The sequence below is a fragment of the Plodia interpunctella genome, chromosome Z, assembly GCF_027563975.2.
Source record: "Plodia interpunctella isolate USDA-ARS_2022_Savannah chromosome Z, ilPloInte3.2, whole genome shotgun sequence".
Classification (NCBI taxonomy): domain Eukaryota; kingdom Metazoa; phylum Arthropoda; class Insecta; order Lepidoptera; family Pyralidae; genus Plodia; species Plodia interpunctella.
Window position 1 is genome coordinate 3,718,034 of NC_071324.2, and position 19,176 is coordinate 3,737,209.

A 19,176-nucleotide genomic window follows, 5' to 3' on the forward strand; every position below is an offset into this window, starting at 1 on the left:
GAAAACTTGGAAAATTAATTACTTAACATCAGTGTCATAATCATGATATTTCGCAATTTTCGTATACTCCACGATTGAATTTATAACATTTTAAGATTTAAAACAAAAAAGTAGACAAATGTACCGTCTATTTTTTAACCGACTACAGAATTAGAAAGCGATGCATTTACGTTAAAAATAACCACAGTTATTGACACTGAGATCGATCCGTCGCCGTGTGCGGTCTTGCCGTTTACCCGACGATATATGTATGAAACAAAGCCCACTGACCGATGTAGAGAGATGATTGTGTCAAAACGCGCGCAACCAATTTGCCAATTTATGATTTCATATAGGGGCACCACCTCCGTAGGAATTTTCGGGATAAAAGTTTATAGGTTTCTTTCGGGGTATATTCTAACCGTGTATAAAATTTCATCAAAATACTTACAGTAAATGTTGTGTGATCGAATACAAATATTGTGATACATACAGTTTGAGTAATTCTTCATTCTTCGTCCAAATAAATATTTTGTTATTTGTTTGTGTGTGTGTTTATATCTAGCTAATGCTATGTGCCTAAAACAAGTGTAATTACACGTAGAGCAGACATAGGTATTATCCTGGACGCATGCTCTATACGAATTAGATTCTCTAAGGTTTCTCTAACCAAACTCAATAATTAACTGTTACTGGCTGAAAACATAAATAAAAAGCGAAAGAAAAAACAGCCAATGTCAGAGCTCGGCCGGAACTGTATATAAAAAATTAACCCTTTCATGTGTCACCCGTTGACCTAATGTTTATTTAGGTTTTTTAACTGAACCCAATGTTTACTTAAATCTTTATTACAGTGTTACTTTTGAAAAGGTTCAAATTGCATGTTATTTTAACATAACTACGTAATTTTTTTTTAGTAATATTTAAATTCCGCCGTCTTAACTATAATAATAATGTAACTTCTGAATTATGAATATTTTGATCCACTGTTGTGAACAAATTATTATTTTCTTTTTTTATTAATTAAGAATTATCAATTAAAAGAAAACTACAAAAAATATATGTGTAAGTACTATTATGTCAAAAGTTATGCCAACATTGTTATACCAAAGTAAATTAGGAAAAACATAATTATGCCACAAAATATACATACAATGCAATGTATTATGATAAAACCACGAAGGTTTGTTTTGTACTAATAAAAATAAGTTTCTATATATTTACTGATTTCATGCAAAGAGTTACATCACATCAATGTCATGTTTCGACAAAGCCTTCGATGATCCTAATTTTCATCCATGTCTGTTTTTGGTGTTTGATATTTATAAACCTATTGTTTTCCTTCATTTAGGGAGGCTCGAAGGCGCAATACCGGGTTTTCATGGAAATTTTATACCATTTGTAACTTGAAATGGTCGACTACATTCGATTCAGGTATAAAATTCATATAATTAGATGCCTACCGCGAATTACTTACTTGTGACAAAACGTAACAAAATATTCCAAGAAATAGATACATTATACTAGAATACGAGTAAGTACTAAGTTTAGATGAGGGAAAGTAACTTTAGTAATAAAAGTAAAAGAACAAAAATGTCGTTAAATAGTGGGTGAAATGGGATTTTCATTAATATAATGTACCTACTTAACTTCAATGTAATTCGTAAATGTAATGAGTTAAACATTTTTCATTTTAAAGTAGGTCATCAAGAATAAATCAAAATACACACACAAAGTAATGTTTGTCAAAAAAATGTTATTTTTGTTTCAATTTGTAAAATGTAATTTAATGGTTAATTTCATTTCTTGGATTATTTTTTACAAACATATTGCGTCCTCGTGAATCCTTAATGCCAGGTAAATTATTTCTGTTAGACACACATAATTTTATTAATAACTTAATTAAGCAATTAACTTTTTCTCCACCAGTTTCATTTCTGATGGCCATCGTAAACGCATTATTAGGTAAACATCGTACGGTTAAATACACATATAAGACGAATGATACACTTTTACGACATTGACATAAAATAGGCAGATGTACATAATATAGCATACAAATTTTCCGGCATTCAGGATTCATATTTCGCTGGCGAATGTTTAATTTCTATACTTTTTATTATTATATGTGATTTATGCGAATTCTTTAATTTGTTACCGGATATATGAATTTTACTACGTGATGTTAATTAATTAACGTTTTTTTAAACTTTCCTATGTATTTGTGTACAAGCTGTGCTCTGCACCTTCGCTGCCGTGGAAAATTCCTGATTCTATTAAATAGGTGGCTTCCAGACCTGTGTGACCGTGTAAAAATCACAAAAAAATACACACCTAGTGTAAACCTTCCATAAAAACGAATTAGTAAAAGTTGTACAAAAATTGCTTCGGTAGTTTTTGAGTTTATCGTGTTCATATAGACAGACGCGACAGGGGGGGGGGGGTTATTTTCTTATTTTCTATTATATGTAAAGATATTAGATTATTACAATACATTTATTAAACTTAAAAGCTGTCGGTAATAATAAATCAATACCTACAAAAAAATCATATAGCTAATTCAGTCTTTGTGAAACATTTCTAGGAATGCTTTAGGTTGTTACTTATTAAAATTTGAAAATAGGTATACGTCATCCATAAAAGTGAGCATTTCCCACACCTGAGGTACTTAAATACCGATAAATCTATAGTTAAATGGCTAAAGTACTGTGGCTGCGCCCGCGTCGGCTCGCGTCGATCATCGCCAGCAACTTGAGAGCTATTTATTGTTCATCGCGGCCCTTGGAATGATCTATGGGCATTGGAAGCGATGACATGCGCAAGAGTAGTTTATGAAACGCGGGTAGTCTACAGACGTAACAGCACGCAATAGTTTTATAGCGCTTGCTGCGCTCTTGCCAATCGTTACAGTCAACAAAACAAACAATTATATTTAATTGCAACATAGGGTTAGGAGTTTTTTTATTGATATTTTTTTCCAACTGCCATTTTTTGAAATTCAGAATCAAATTTTCCTTTTGTCATAAACAAGTAACATTATATTTTACAAGCTTTTAATTTACCAGTCCCGATGTTTGCTTGTCGGTCTGTAATCAAATCTTGCAAGTTAGATTTCTCACACAGAGTTGAAATTTCCCACATAGTTTCAATTTCCATGACATTGTAATTGTTGATTTTCATTGTAAGTGTTTGATTGTAATCAAATCTTGCAAGTTAGATTTATCACACAGAGTTGAAAATTTCCACATCGTTACAGTTTCCATGACAATGCATTATTATAATAAGCGTGGCCTGATGGTGCACCCAGTATAGGCTGCTAACGAGGGAACTCCTCAGCTATTTCCAGCACGGACATGGATTTTTGTCAGGCGTTAAATGCCACCAGATCTCTCTGACGAAAATAAAAGCTTGTGGCAACAATGGCATTATGTAAAAAACTCGTTCGCATCGGATGCACATTAACAGCACAGGATACAAAACCTTGCAATAAAATGCAAGGGGGTATAACCTCACGCTTGCCACTACATTTCGTACATAATCTTTTAAATTATCGTACACATATTTTTTGTAAAATACAAAAACATTTACTTAACCATTCTTAGAAATATAAATAGGCAACATTTTATTCCTAATACCGCACCTGACCGGTCTCTAGATTTGTTTAATTTAACACAAAAGTAGCTCCATCTTGCAGACGCGATAATAGACACAGAGCAGGCGAGACGAGATGAACACATGCAATTATAGCTTCTGTTTTTGAGACGTTTTTTCAAAAATATACGCTGCGTTATTTACAAACCATTTATTTTTTATATGCCAACTTTGTTTTCTCAACTAGGAATAAATCAATCTAGAGTTGCAAGATCAATCATCAACGACTAGTAACCCAACGAACATCAAAACATAAAGGCGAAAGTCTGTCGCGCTTTCGCGAATTAACTGCTAGGCCCCTTTTGATAAAATTTGGCATAGATATAGTTACCGACACGAGATCAAACATAGGCTATCGTTGGTGGAGCTGTGGTAATACCTAGTTAGACTATAATTTATAGCTACTGATATTTTCCAGCAATGATGAAATTACCGGCTGCCAGTTTCACAGAGAAATAAGTTGGTCGATGTCTAAATTTAAAAATAGATTCGAAAAACCTTACAGAAGAGTTATGACCACGCCGTCGTCGTGTTATGGTTTTCATCCAATTTATTTTCCATGGAATCTAAAACATCACTTCGATATTTAATTTTGAATTTGGATACTTTTAAACTGAGTCATACTAGCTGCTCTTGAATTTTTTTCGGCAGTACGTTTTAACGAAAACTACAACTTCGTTTGATAAGCCTGACATACTAAGAAATATAACTTAATTAGATTTTTTGTTAAGCACAGGCATTGTTCTCCAAAAATTTTAAAATTTATGTCATGCCCGCTTAACACCCGCTTAAGGAGACAACCTATATCTATGACGTAAGGCCACGATGCCAATTCTGCTGAAGTACCATTTATTACGTCCTAGCTCTTACTACTGTTGTAATTGAGACACTATCGTGACAGAATTGGCACCTTGGATTTCTCAATCGAAAATTATTTTATCATCGCTAAGTGATGGCTGAAGCACCTTAGACGATGGCGGCTTCCGTCTTGATGTACTAGGAGATCATGAATATACTAGAGCTAGCTCTTAGTGCCCATGCAGTTGCTGAAAAATCAATGTTTTTAGGTTGCGCAAAGTTTAAACTGCGCATTGATACATGCATACCTGCATTCTAGTTCTAGCGGCCAGGAATGGAAAACTTTTATTGTTGACGAACTGATTTAAAAATTTATTAAACCAGCTGTAATATTCGTTAAATACTTAATCTACAATGAGTGGTGGAATGAACACAAAATAAAATTTATGTCTAAGATGGCCAGGTCAGTTAGTCCGTAAATGTTCATTTAGTACCCTAACTTATTCCAAACATAGCGTCGAATTCAACTCAAGCCATAGGTACAGGCCAAATTATTTTCATCACTACACATTGCTACACTGCTTATTGATTTTATTTCACGGTTTTGAGTGTTAAAAATATATAAATAGGTTAATTATTTTTAGAAAATGTATTTATTAAAACTGATTATCCTTGCATACGTAGAAGAGGCCTCCCTTTTTCTTTAACAGCCATAGAGAATCGGAGCCCAGGTTCCGCCTACGCTCTGCTTAACTAAAAATCTAAAAATGTTTCATAAAGTGCAGCCATTAAATTGGTTAACAATGATGATGAACATTTTCTTCATGGTTAGATGAGTATATGGTTGGTGTCTGAATGTCTTGATCGCCTGGTGCTTCATGCAACTCAAGGCGATGTTTCTCGCAAGCAATATGATCCTCAGTTCTGCCCATTCTGTCCCGTCAATTACTATATGTATCTTTAATCCAACCATATCTCATCATTATTTATACTTTCTTAGAGTCATGCCCCCCTGCTCAGTCGAGCTCCAACATTTTGACAACGCAGAACAAAGCAGAAATTGTATGAAATTTCTATGTACGTAAACCCACGTCAGTGTCAAAACCTATAAAAAACAACGGAGCACGACTAAGCAATAGGTCAATGAGCATTAGTTTTCAGACAAGAGGTGCAAAGCGAAACTTTATTAACAGCCAAAGCTTATTAGACACATGTATTTTCCAGGATCGGCGCCAATGTTCGCTGGGATGCGGGGCGTTCACGGTCAGATGTTGGCTGGCGGGCCTTCGATCCCCGGGCTGGGGGGCTTTAGCCTGCCTTCCTCGCTGCCCCCCCTGCCCGAAAGGAAGGTGTATGCTACGCCACCGCCGACGCCGCTCTCGACGTTGCCCTCCCCTCCTTCTATAACACCGACAGCGACGACCACTACCTATTATGACCACATGAAGTACTAAATAAAATTAATATGTGGTCTAAAATATAGCCCAGTGGTCCTAAATAGTGAAATTCTTCCACTCATGTGACTCTTGCGTACGGTGGATTAATTTTAATGTTTCATATTTTCGATTGATAAAGAGCCAGTAAGGCATTTCTTAAATAAACTCTCAGAACAGATATTCTGACTTATACGATATATCACTATTATTCAACTTTTTTTTTTTCTTTTCGTAGGCATGTGTTAACGTTTTAAAATCTTATATCTGTGGAGCATTGAAATGGTGGAGTTTACTAAGTACTGTTGTCAACGAGCTGTCATTATTGAAAATATATTTATCTCCATTAAGTACTTACCTATTAAAGTTAATTATTTTTAGAATTCGTATTTTTCTACTTATTAAATAACTATTAATATATACACCCGGAGATATTTATACAGCTGAATTATATGGTATTTAAAGTTAGCAGTTGGTTAGGTAGTTCTCTATCATCTGAGCGTTTTCCTGGTATCTTCCTCAACCGTTGAACGTCGAACCCGGCGCAGGATCCGCTTGGTACGATAGTTAATGTGTGTGATAATATAGTAAGATTTACGAAACAATGTCTTATTTAATTGTACCAAATTTAATATCATCTATATACCTATATAATAATATTATGTATAATGCTGAATAGATAAGGAAAATTAAAGGAGATATGGTACCAAAGTATTTGGTAAGAAAATATTGTAACATATTAGGGTAGTTGCCATCAAGTCAGATACTTTTTCCATGTCTCAAAAACAAAAAAATGGGGCGTGGGATCAAGTGACGTTGGAGTAAAAAAAACATTTTAATTAAGCATACTTGAATAAAACATTTAATATAAATTTGATCAATTAAAGTGACATTTGATTATCGTATTTCATTGAGTGAATGCTAATTATATTTATTCTAAATACATGCAACTACCCTATTTACGAATTCTCTATGTTCCTATATTTTTTTAAATATTTACAGAAGTAAGTATGTAATGTGTCAAAATGTAAATTTATTGTAGATAAAGGGTAACACAAAACTTTTTTGCATTTATAATGCTTATTACTTGGGATATTGGCTTTACGTATTTATTTAGTAAATATCATTTGAGATCTCAGCGTTAGTACTGTGGATGGAACCACTACGCACTGGCTTTTTATTCCACATAGAACGAAAAATTGTCCGTGGTGAACCGAGGTGGACCACCGGCAAGATATAGTGGCCGTGATCCACCTAGGTGAACTCAACAGGTGGATCACGACCGATGCACAATATTATTCACACAATAAAAAATATATGATTTTAACATTAAAATTGTTATTACGCGGTCATCAGGTACCTAAATAAATCATAGACGAATATTTATTGAGTATTCTTAATGTAATTTATCTAAGAAATAATATAAGTACAAACCTATTATGTACTTTAGGTATAATTTCTGAGAAATACAATTTTTACAAAATCTATTTAAATAAAATGTAAGTACGTTTTTATAAACTGACGACATAAACCAAAGATTCTAAATATAACTTAGTTTATTGTTTAATTAATATAATGTAACTACCTAACTACTTACATAAATAAAATCGTATTTTATGACTTTAGACAGATTTTAATTGGATGATTTTGTAAATTTCCTCTTAGTCGAATGCAATAAGTGACTAGATTCAAAAATACTAATGTATAGATTTATATATTACATAAGCAAATTTCTATTCCTTATTAGGGCATGTTTACCACCCTATTCCCTATTATTGTTTTTACAAAGATATAAGAGACAAGACCTTTTTAAAAGATATATTTTGTCAGTATCGCACATTTTTTTATTCAATTTAATTTAAATAACAGCGAAGTTTCCAGTACTTAACTATCTACTTAGGGTAAATAATGATCATGAGCAGCCATCATCATTTTCTGTTTTAGCCTGTTATATTTATCTGATTTCTGAGAGAGAGAGAGAGAGAGAGAGAGAGGTAACGGTTTATCTTTGATTTATTAAATTCGAATTTTAAAAATATTATTATCAAGTTTGTACCTATAGGTGTTATTGTTACAGATATATAAGGTACTACCTATTACAGTAACAGTTAAATTTTTGGTAAATAAGTATTACCTACCGACATTGATAAATTGAATAAATTAAAAAAAACCTTTATTGTACCAAAAATTTAACATATTACTAACTACATAATACTATTACCTATAAGTAGGTACCTAATTTTGATAATTTAGATGTACCTACATTGCACTCTATGTTAAGAGTATCTAGTTATTAAGGTACTTGTTAAGATTAAGTTTCAGATGGATGGATAATTAGGTCTAAATACATTTAATTTATAAAATACAATTGACTTTTAATTATACATAGATATAAAATTTTAATTATAACTACGTAGTATAACCTCGTGACAAAGGTTACATTAAAATTTTATTAGTCCGCAATAAATAAAAAAGTGATCCGATCAAGTGCTAGATAGACTCGCACGTCGAGTGTTCCGTAAAAATCGCATTTTTATTATTATTTTTTTAAACTAATAATTAAAAGAAAAAATCTTAAAAAAAAGCTTTTATTTAAATGCTCCAAAAAGAAGAAAATATAGTGTTCCTTTAAAATTTAACCTCATTATACACAATTTATATGACCATAAAAGCTTATCGCGAGGTTTGCGTACCTATACCTAAGTATTTTACTTAAATAGGTACTAGTTTATTTACACACGCCACCACCAGATTGACCATTTGAGTGAGCATGACACACTTGATTCCCATCACTTAATATTACAAATCTTATTCATCGAAATAGAAGTATAATTCAGACACTTGAAGATCACAAATCACGTACATGTTTTACAAATAAAATTAAAATGTCACTATATTATTAATTATTATAATAAAATAATAATAGCAGCGTTTTACCTACCAATAAAACGCTTATTAATTTACTTACCTTATTCGAAGCTTATTTAATTTGAGATAGGCATTTCCCTTCCCGCCTTATATTTCTATTTCTTTCTACCCCATATTGCCCCCTATTTCCACCCCCACCACCTGGCAGTGGGGATTGTCCGTTGTTGGACAGTTCCCCATTTCAATAGTCATTGAGTCGAAAATATACCAGGCAGAGTTTCATCATAAGCTTCGAATAAGGTAAGTAAATTAATAAGCGTTTTATTGGTAGGTAAAACGCTGCTATTAATTTGACTTGACCGTTATTCGAAGCTTATTTAATTTGAGACTTGTTTGTTATCGCCTGGTGGTGGTGAATAATAAAAGACGCCTAATGTGATTATGTATGGAAATGAGTATTCATTTCAAGTGAGGCTAAAATAAAACGTTCTGATGTAATGATACATGGGTATTTATATTATGAAAAAAATAAATAATAATTTCATAACCAACTTGAAATTATATTAAGCAAATAGCCATCTGTAACAATAAATCAAATAACAATATATCCATTGCTTATGAATATACCCACATTAAATACATTTTCTAATCAGCTATACTAAAAAGTGCAGTTACAGAAGGGGTGACTGATGCAGGCATAACTTCTCGTCTATAAAATTTACAAAAAGTGTTACTTGATCGCCAATTTCCTCTTGACAATACATCTTGTAACGGGTAATTGTCCAACCAATTTTTCGAAGCTACAGCTGATCGTATGCTTCCTGGAGTAGCTGTTATGCCTGAATCTTTCATTATGGTTTTAACCCAACCCCCTATGATAGTTCGAGAAGCTGGTTTTGGCTTGCCTTTAGTATTTACAAACAATGTATTACATTTGCTGGAGTTTCTAATGTCGTTCAGTAAATCAATTGTATGTTTTATCCAAAATACAGGATCCAGGTTACGACTTCCTGGATTTGTACTTAACCTCCAGCCTGATTGCCTATAATCTACGGAATCTGTCTTAGATCCGAATATTGGCCAAAAAACAACTGAATCTTCAAAGAGGTTACAATGATTTGGATCTACGCTAAGTAAGGTTAAATCATGAACCCTTCTGCCTGAACATAACAACAAAAGGACAGCGGTATGACGTTGGGTCTGAAAAATGTTAGTTACATCTATGTTATAATTTTCTATATAAGAGGCTAAAACATCTATGTTCCAAATTGGTGGTTTTTGATGGCACGGTTTTTGTAATGATATAGATTTCAAAACTTGTTTAACCACAGGATGTGAACTCAAAGTCCCTGAACATTCTACATTGCATAGAGTGGAAATTGCAGATTTATGTACTAAAATAGTGTTGTATGATAATTTATGTTGCAAATGTAACTCAGCTAAGTATTTAGCAAGGTCATTGCCATTAGGGCTATACGGGTCAATTCCCTGGTCTCTGGCCCACACTAACCATTTTTTCCAGGCGCAATCATATATTTTTCGAGTTGATGGTCTCCAAGATTTTTGGAGAAGACTGATTTGTTCATTACTCCAATCTTTTAAATTATTTACCCACCCCCACATTTCCACACTTCCAGTGTCATATGGTGCACATTCGGAGGTGGGAGGCCTGTCGTTACGTCTATTAGGGCTTCTTCTAGATTCAGAAGTGTAAACGGAGGGGCTAAAGCTCGTGCTTTCACATCTGCTCTCCAGAAAACTCGTTCCCATCGGGGAACCACTAGTAGGTAAATCCCCTGGCACTGGTTCAAATGACTTAATACCCTGGGAATGAGAAAAGGTGGGGGGAATACCCACGCCAGAGGATAATTCCAAAGCTGTGAGAATGCGTCGTGAAACAATGCTTGACGATCGTTCATGTCTAGGGAGACATAATTGATTACTACATGTGCGCGACTGGACGCAAATAGATCGATTAGGGGAATTCCCCATTTCTTGAATATTTTCTGAGTACTGTTGGGAAGGAGATGCCATTCTGGAGTTTGTCTCAACCTCGACAGATGATCGGCATGTCCATTGTACATCCCTGGGATGTGATGTATTTTTAGGTGTATTTGATATTCTTTGAGAATCTGATATATCCGGTAAGTCAGATTTAACAGAGGAGTCGATCTGGTACCTCCTTCGTGACGGAGATATGCTATTACGGTTCTGTTGTCGCACTGCACTAAAAGAGTGCTGTGACTCAGGCGTTGACAATGATCTTGTAAAACTTTTAAGATTGCGAGCATTTCTTTTTGATTGCAATGAAGGTGTAGTGTGCTTAGACTACTCGAAATAAAATGCCAATGAGAAGAATGGAAGTAGAATAATTTATTTTACAATATTTACATATATTTATAGTACAACATTGATACTGCACACGTAATTCGCATCACGGCACAACTCGCGCGGTGGTGGGGAGCGCGCTGAACAGAGCGCGCGTCGCGTCGCGTTGTTTCTACTCAAACTGTTTGTGGGCTCCACATTATCCCCCTTCAAGCGAAGCGTACACAAGGTTTGATTACTCTTCCATGTCTTGATATCTTCGGCATAGTTGTTGTTTCCTGTTTTCTCGGCTTGACAATACGTGGTTGCGGCGCACTCGGCGTGTGAGCAGATAGTGAGCGCTGAGATGTACTCGTTGCTGGTGCGGGTTTCGAGGAGTGGGGATGGCTCGGTTGCGCGTTTGCCGCTACGTCGTCATCTTGCTTGATTATGTGTGCCGGTTTGAGTCGATCTATGGATATATTGGATGCTCGAAGTGGCAATTCAATCTTGAAATATTTGTTGTTTCGCTCTATCACTCTGTATGGACCGTCATATGGCGCTATCAAGGGGCTTCTCACAGTGTCATTGCGGACGAATACATGACTGCATGTTGATAATTCCTTATATACGAAGAGGTTCTTACTCGATGCGATTATTCTCTGTACAGGTGATAGAGTTGACATTGTTTCTGTGAACTGGCGGATGAATTGGGCGTCTTCATTCTTTGACTTTGTAGGTACAAAGAAATCGAACGGGACTCGTAGCGTAGAACCATACGTCATCAGTGCAGGACTAGTGTTGTCGTCACGTAGTGCAGTGCGTATGCCAAGCAAAACTGTAGGTAAATCTTCTATCCACCTTGTACTGGCCTCTCTTGCCATCAATGCCGCCTTCAATGTGCGATGGAATCTTTCCACTTTTCCGTTGGCTTGAGGATGATAGGCTGTAGTTCTTATGCGCCTTATGCCACATTTCTTCATTAGTGCATTGAACAATGATGACTCGAATTGCCGTCCTTGGTCCGTGGTGATTCGTAAAGGACATCCAAATCTCGATATCCATCCTTCATAGACTGCTTGAGCAACAATCTCGGCGGTGATTTCTTTGACCGGTACCGCTTCCATCCAGTTCGTGTTGCGATCGATGATTGTGACGAGGTAGCGGTATCCCTGCGAGATCGGTAGAGGTCCAACGATGTCTGTATGTACATGTTCAAATCTTCTTGCCGGTGAAAACTCGCCTAAGGGACTGACGACATGTCTATGAATCTTCGCACGCTGACAACCAATGCAGGATTTGGCCCATGTTCCGACGTCCTTGTTTATAGACGGCCAAAAATATTTTGAAGTCATTATTCTTCTCGTCGTGCGTATTCCTGGATGGCTTAATTCGTGTTGCGCTTTGAAAGCGGCATAACGAAAAGCTTGTGGTAGATACAGTCGATTTTTCCCTGTCGATGTCTCGTACGTGATAGGTTGAGTGACGCCTGTCAGAATTGTGTCGGCAAAAGTTAATTTCGGATGATTTTTCAAATCTTGTAGGGTGATATCTCTTTTCTGTTCTTGTGATAATTTTTCGTAATCTATGCATGTGAGTAGATCTATTTCTTCTATGCGTGACATGGCATCGGCTGCTAGATTTTTTTCTCCTTGTATGAACTTGATTCTTGAACAAAACTGGCTGATATAATGTAGTTGTCTCTCTCTTCTCGGTGTGTCACTGTTGCTCGGCGGTCTTGTTAAGGCGTTTACTAGAGGTTTGTGATCGGTGTAAATGGTCACTTCGCTCCCCTCTATAAGACGTCGTAGGTGTTTGACAGCGGTGTACATAGCTAGTAATTCGCGATCGTACACGCTGTATCGCCGTTGCGTCTCGCTCATTGACTTCGAGAAAAATGCGAGTGGTTTCCATACTTCATTTTCTTTTTGCTGTAGCACTGCGCCCAAACTGCAGTCAGACGCGTCGGTCAACAAAGATAACGGTGCACCGGGTACTGGATGTGATAACGTAGTAGCTTTGAGAACGCTTTGTCGGCATATATCGAAAGCTGTTTCGGCTTCAGTTGTCCATACTATCGGTGTCTTGTCGTTCTTCTTGGCGTTATGTAAGTATTTGTTTAATTCGTGTTGATGTTCGGCTTGATGAGGTAGGCAGTCACGATAGAAGTTGACCATGCCAAGAAATCTTCTAAGATCTTGCACCGTGTTTGGTTTCGGATAGTTAGAGATGGCGTGAGTGCGCTCTTCGGTCGGTGTTATCCCCTCCACTGAGACTTGATAACCGAGGAATTCAATCTTGTTTCTTCCGAATTCACATTTCTCGATGTTTAACGATACTCCATATTTACTTAGGCGTTCCAGGACAAGTTCTACGTGCCTTCTGTGGTCATCCGGATTATTTGAAAATACTAATAAATCGTCGATGAATGAGTAGACGATGTCATCCAAGCCTCGTAGTACCTCGTGCATAAATCTTTGGAATGTTTGGCTAGAGTTTCGTAGGCCAAACGTCATGCAGTTGAATTCGAAGAGTCCGAACGGTGTAATGATGGCTGTCTTTGCTTTATCTTCGTCTCGAATTGGGATCCAATAATATGCCATTTTTAAATCTAATTTCGTAAATATTTTCTTATTGTGCAATCTGTATGTGAAGTCTTGAATTCTCGGTATGGGGTAGCGATCGGGTACAGTCACGGCGTTAAGTCTTCTGTAGTCTCCACACACACGAAGTGAGCCATTTTTCTTTGTGACGACGTGTAATGGACTCGCCCATGGACTTTTGGATGGTTGGCAAATACCCATCTCCATCATTTTCTCAAATTCAATCTTGGCCGCTTTGTACTTGTCGGGTGGGAGGGGTCGAGGCCGGGCGAAGAGTGGGGGGCCGGCGGTTTCGATGTGATGTGTGACGCTGTGTTTTGCTGGTTCCTTCACTGACATCGGGCGTAGTACTTCGGGATATTTTTTTAAGATATCTTGATATATGTGATTTTGGTCTATGATGTATACTGTGGGCTGATTGCTTGTTGTTTCTATGACTTCTATCTTCAAATCAGTGACGCTGTCTATGAGCTTCTTTTGATGTAGATCGACGAGTAACTTGTGACTTCGTAAGAAATCTGCGCCCAGTATGGATGTCTGTACGTCTGCAACGATGAATGTCCATTTGTATGTGCGACGAAGGCCTATGTTGAGATTTATAGTTTTCTCTCCGTAGGTTCGTATCGGCGTATTGTTCGCTGCGTACAACTTGTAGGTGTTGCTCGGAGTTTGGTTTCTGTTTTTCGCTGCTAATACAGATATGTCTGCGCCGGTGTCTACGAGAAAACGCTCTTTCGTGTTCAGCTCCCTGATGCAGAGACGGTTACTCCCTTTAGTAACACCAACGCCCGCCACCGTCGATGTTGCTTCTAGTTTTCCGACCGTCGCCTAGCGCAGGGTGACTGGCATTTTCTGGCCTTATCACCGAAGCGATAGTGATACGAGCATTCCCATTCTGGGTCACCTGGTTTTCTTCCGTTTCTCGACTTCGATCTGGTTGATGATCTGTTCTGGCGTGGGTTTCTAAAGGGTTGACGACCACGAAATCTGGACCGACCTTCTTTGAGAGCGGCAATCTCAAGTGTAAGCTTTTCTATTTGTTTGCTTAAGACTTGAAATTGCAAGTTGTTTTGCGTTTCGCTGCTGCTTCTAGGGGTTGAATCTTCACGGACTTCTGCTACCGCTTGTTCTGTGTGCTCCATCATCTTGTCTGCCATCGTAGCCATGGTGTCGAGCGAGGATTCTGTGCTGACAGATAGCACGGCTCGTACTTGCGACGGCAAATGTCCCATCCACAGAACTTTCAGGGCGTCATCGGCGACTTTTGTTCCGGATAAATCTCGCATTACACGAAGAAGTTGAGAAGGTTTCTGTTCTCCCAGCTCTAATCCTCCTAGCAGCTTTTGGAATTGCTTGGATTCGGATTCTTCGTACACCGACAATAGTCTCTTCTTCAGCGCTAGATATTTTCCAGTGGATGGTGGATTGCAGATGATATCGCTCACTTGTTCGATGTCTGTTCTCTCTAACACGGCGACAGCGAGATTATATTTTTGATCTTCACTGGTCTTGTATGAAGATACCACGGCTTCAAATTGTGCGAACCACAGCTTAGGTTGGGCTCGCCAAAACGGCGGTATTCTTGACTGTAGAGAAATAGTTGACACTTCCTTTGCAACCGCTTCCGGAGAGGAGGACGCGTCAGAAAATTCTTCTTTCTTTTCCATTTTTATGAGATTTCTTCTTTTTTCGGGGTCACCAATTGTAGTGTGCTTAGACTACTCGAAATAAAATGCCAATGAGAAGAATGGAAGTAGAATAATTTATTTTACAATATTTACATATATTTATAGTACAACATTGATACTGCACACGTAATTCGCATCACGGCACAACTCGCGCGGTGGTGGGGAGCGCGCTGAACAGAGCGCGCGTCGCGTCGCGTTGTTTCTACTCAAACTGTTTGTGGGCTCCACAAAGGTTTTGTTCGAAATGTGTCCAAAACCCCGATAGCGCTAGGTTGTCTAATCGAGCTCCCCATGCCAAATCCGATGCATCCGTGGTAAGGTAGTGTGAGGGTGGAGACACATGAATGAGCGATGGGCGCCTGCAGTTCAGCAACCACCACCTCAGATTCTCTCTGGCGTCCAGAGGGATCTTGTGTTGATACTTGGGATTTCTTTTCACTAAAATATTGAGAAGATTCAATAGAGCGCGATAATTCAGGCGACCCAGTGGTACAGTGAAGCTGGCAAAATTCAGGAGCCCCACTAGACTTTGCAAGTCCGCGAGATTTGTGCTGCCTCTTTCTAGCATCGATGTCAGTTTGGACGTCAATGAAGGGAGCTTTTCCTCGGGTAGTTGTTTCCGATTGATCCATGGGTCCCAATTGATGCCCAAGTATGTTAGTGATTTTGACGGCACTAGGATCGACTTGTTGTAATTTATAATCCATCCTAATGTCTCTAAAGTTTGTATTGCCAATCGAACGTGATGTTGAAGTGTGGTCCTGTCTTGATGAGCGAGCAAAAAATCGTCCAAGAACACCACTATCCGGACATCCTGCTGCCTGAGTACTTGGGCAATCCAGTTGGTTAAACTGGCGAAAGTTTTGGGTGCCGTACTCAGGCCAAAGGGTAAACAAGTCATCTCCAATAACTGGCCTTGATACATTAGCCGAAGGAACCTCCTGTGGCTGCGGGCGACAGGAAGATGGAAGTAGGCCTGTGATAGATCTACTTTGCAGAGCCAATCTCTCGGTTGCAAAAAGTCTGGAATTCGGGACATGTTGAGCAGCCGGAATTTTTCTGTCATTATAAATGCATTTAGTGCCTTTAAATTGAATATCGGGCGAGATGTCCCGTCGCTCTTGGGAACAAGAAAAATTGAGGATAGAAAGCTCGGTCCTGGCACTGCTTTTGCTAGGACTTTTTGGTCTATCATTTGGTCTATTATTGCAGACATTTCGTTTGATGGTGGCACACTTGGATGGTTCCTCAAAGCATCTATGTGAACCAAAGGTGGCTTGCGACAAAAGGGTATGCGATACCCTTTTAGAATCTTTAATACATAATTTGGAGCATTTAATTGTTCCCATTCGCGAATGAATTCTTTCAGACGGCCCGCTCGAAACTGCTTCGAGTCAGAATTTTTTTCGCTTATTATCATTGTTATTTTCTGACTGCGATGCTGACCTTTTTTGACCAGATTTGTTTTGACTTTGACCTCTTGTATTGGTACGAGAGGAATGGTTTCGAAAGGAATTTCGATTGTTCGGTGCTGTCGAACGATGATTATATCCTTGCGAAGGATAATGGGTATTGCAACCACCTTGCGGAGTTGGGTTATGGCAATGTGTGGCATGCGAGTAGTGCATGTTACTGCATGACCCATTGAAACAACCTTGCGTAGGTTTTTTGCGCGCAGCCCCCTGCGAGGAGGTGCTAGGTTTAGGCTCAGCCTGCGAGGTAGAGCTATTATTCTTTTTAACTGGCCAAAAACACTTACGGACTCCACCGGCCTTTTCAATCGCATTTGAGAATTTCTCAGGATTGAACAAATATGTAGCTGTCGGTGGTATCTTTTTTAAATGTGTTTTAACTAATGGGTCCTTAACTTGCTTTGTAACACAATCTCTACGCATCTGAAAAATTTCAGCTCTGTGGCCACAAATGATCTGCAATAAATCTGTAGATGTTTTAAGAAACTCTCCTGTGGAAAAAAGCTCATTAATTTTCCCGTGTAGGGAATCATAAGAAAGGTTATCAGAGTCCTTAGCCCAGCATAACAACTCCTGCAAGACTGTTTGCAATGAATCCCTCTGCTTGACAGCACACATTGTCAGGGCAGCGAATGCTCGGTCAGCATGTATCAAATGACGGGGGGCGTCATATTGTTTTACTTCCTCATTTAATTCAATATCTGTATAACCAGGAGTATGGTTATATAATTTTTGAGTTTCTAAATATCTTATTGCATTCCATTCAGAATTATCTAAATGTTGAAAATGATTAAGCAAGTTCAAATGCTCAGAAGAGGTTTTCGGCATGATTGGCTCCTTAAGTTTAGTTTCAATATTAAACGAAAATGGTTTTTCATTATCTTTAACATTATCGGGAGGCAATTCTGTAAAATCATTATACAAATTTTGGCTAACGCCAGACAGAATAGAAATAGCATCATTATCGGAATAATTATTAAGTGGCAAACTCACGGTTTGTTCATCTCTTCTCATTAATTGCTTGCGAAGGTTTCGTATTTCTTTTGAGAGTTTATGCACTTTACGATGAGATTTCCTTCTGCGCCCTCCTCTTTTTTTGAGGCGCTTACGGTCACATTCCGATGAACTCGTTGATGAAGAGGATGAGCTGCTACTAGATGAAGATGAACTGCTTCTATTACGAGAACGCTGCTTCTCTTTATTTACACCAGATGGTCCTGCCACTGGTTCTATTATTTCTTCATTAACATTCATGCTATAAATGTCGAAAACTTAATAAAAACAAAATATTTTTGAGGGTAGGAAAAGTATAAATTATTTAAATATAAATTTAAATCATTAGATAATCGAACGAAAATTCGTTAAAAGTTTATTCATTTACATAAGTAAACAATTATTGACAGGTAATCTATTTTTAGCTTTTAACTAAATTGAATATTATGACCGATACTACAGCCAATTCATATTTTATTGTCTCCTGTCATTAAATTGTCATCATCAAATTATAAAATTCATCAATGGTGAACGAAAATAGTAGAAAAATTGTAACTCACGTTCGTGTTGTAACCTTACACAATATTCACTACGGTTTCTCGACGTGAAAAGGTTTTTGAAGCACGTCTGCACACGGCGGGAAACAAGACGCCAATGACTATTGAAATGGGGAACTGTCCAACAACGGACAATCCCCACTGCCAGGTGGTGGGGGTGGAAATAGGGGGCAATATGGGGTAGAAAGAAATAGAAATATAAGGCGGGAAGGGAAATGCCTATCTCAAATTAAATAAGCTTCGAATAACGGTCAAGTCAAATTAATAATAATTATTATTATATATAAAAAATATAATGAAAAACGGTAAAATAAAATTAGGAGATCATGTGTGGAGTCGCAAAGTTGTTGACAGGATCCATGCGTTTTTAACGTTTTTTGTTTTACGTTTTAAATTTTTTCATTGGCAGATTATAGCCTCTGCAGGGTATTGAATAATTTTACACTTTGACACAAGAAAGACCACCGAACCTTTTTAAGCCTGAATCTGTTCACACAAAGTTTATGCTTATTTCGAGAAACCTATCCTATCTACTAATATTCTAAATGCGAAAGCTTGTGCACAGGTAGATAATTAGCCTGGAATGACACATAGGGTACTTTTCAATCTGAAATTCCCACGGGATTGAAGCCTCGCTCGGGGCGTAGCTAGTTATATAGGTACACGAGAAAAAACGAAATAAGTGCTTTTTGTCCCTGATCGTTTGTCCGGTTTTACAACGCCTATTTTGCCGCATTTAGGCCGAGAAGTTGTGTGGAAATAATGTATTTCCATGCAAATATCTATACAAAATCTTGCTGTAATCGGTCGTTGCTAGCTCGTTGTCT

At 37.6% G+C, this 19,176-nt stretch overlaps 1 protein-coding gene across 3 annotated transcripts in view; it reads left to right on the top strand.

Annotated features, from left to right (window-relative positions):
• LOC128683253 (forkhead box protein F1-like) overlaps positions 1 to 6,081 on the top strand; it is a 32,058-nt gene extending 25,977 nt beyond the window's left edge. The window contains exons 2-3 of one of the 3 annotated variants that reach the window (XM_053768677.1): positions 1,331 to 1,413; positions 5,653 to 5,750. In XM_053768677.1, the coding sequence (XP_053624652.1) occupies positions 1,331 to 1,389 (59 nt within the window). In that variant the 3' untranslated portion in view covers positions 1,390 to 1,413; positions 5,653 to 5,750. Of the gene's footprint in view, positions 1 to 1,330; positions 1,414 to 4,755; positions 4,892 to 5,652 lie in introns of those variants that run through there. The other 2 variants (XR_008406265.1, XM_053768676.1) reach the window with 2 other exon arrangements.
• Positions 6,082 to 19,176: the final 13,095 nt, after the last annotated feature.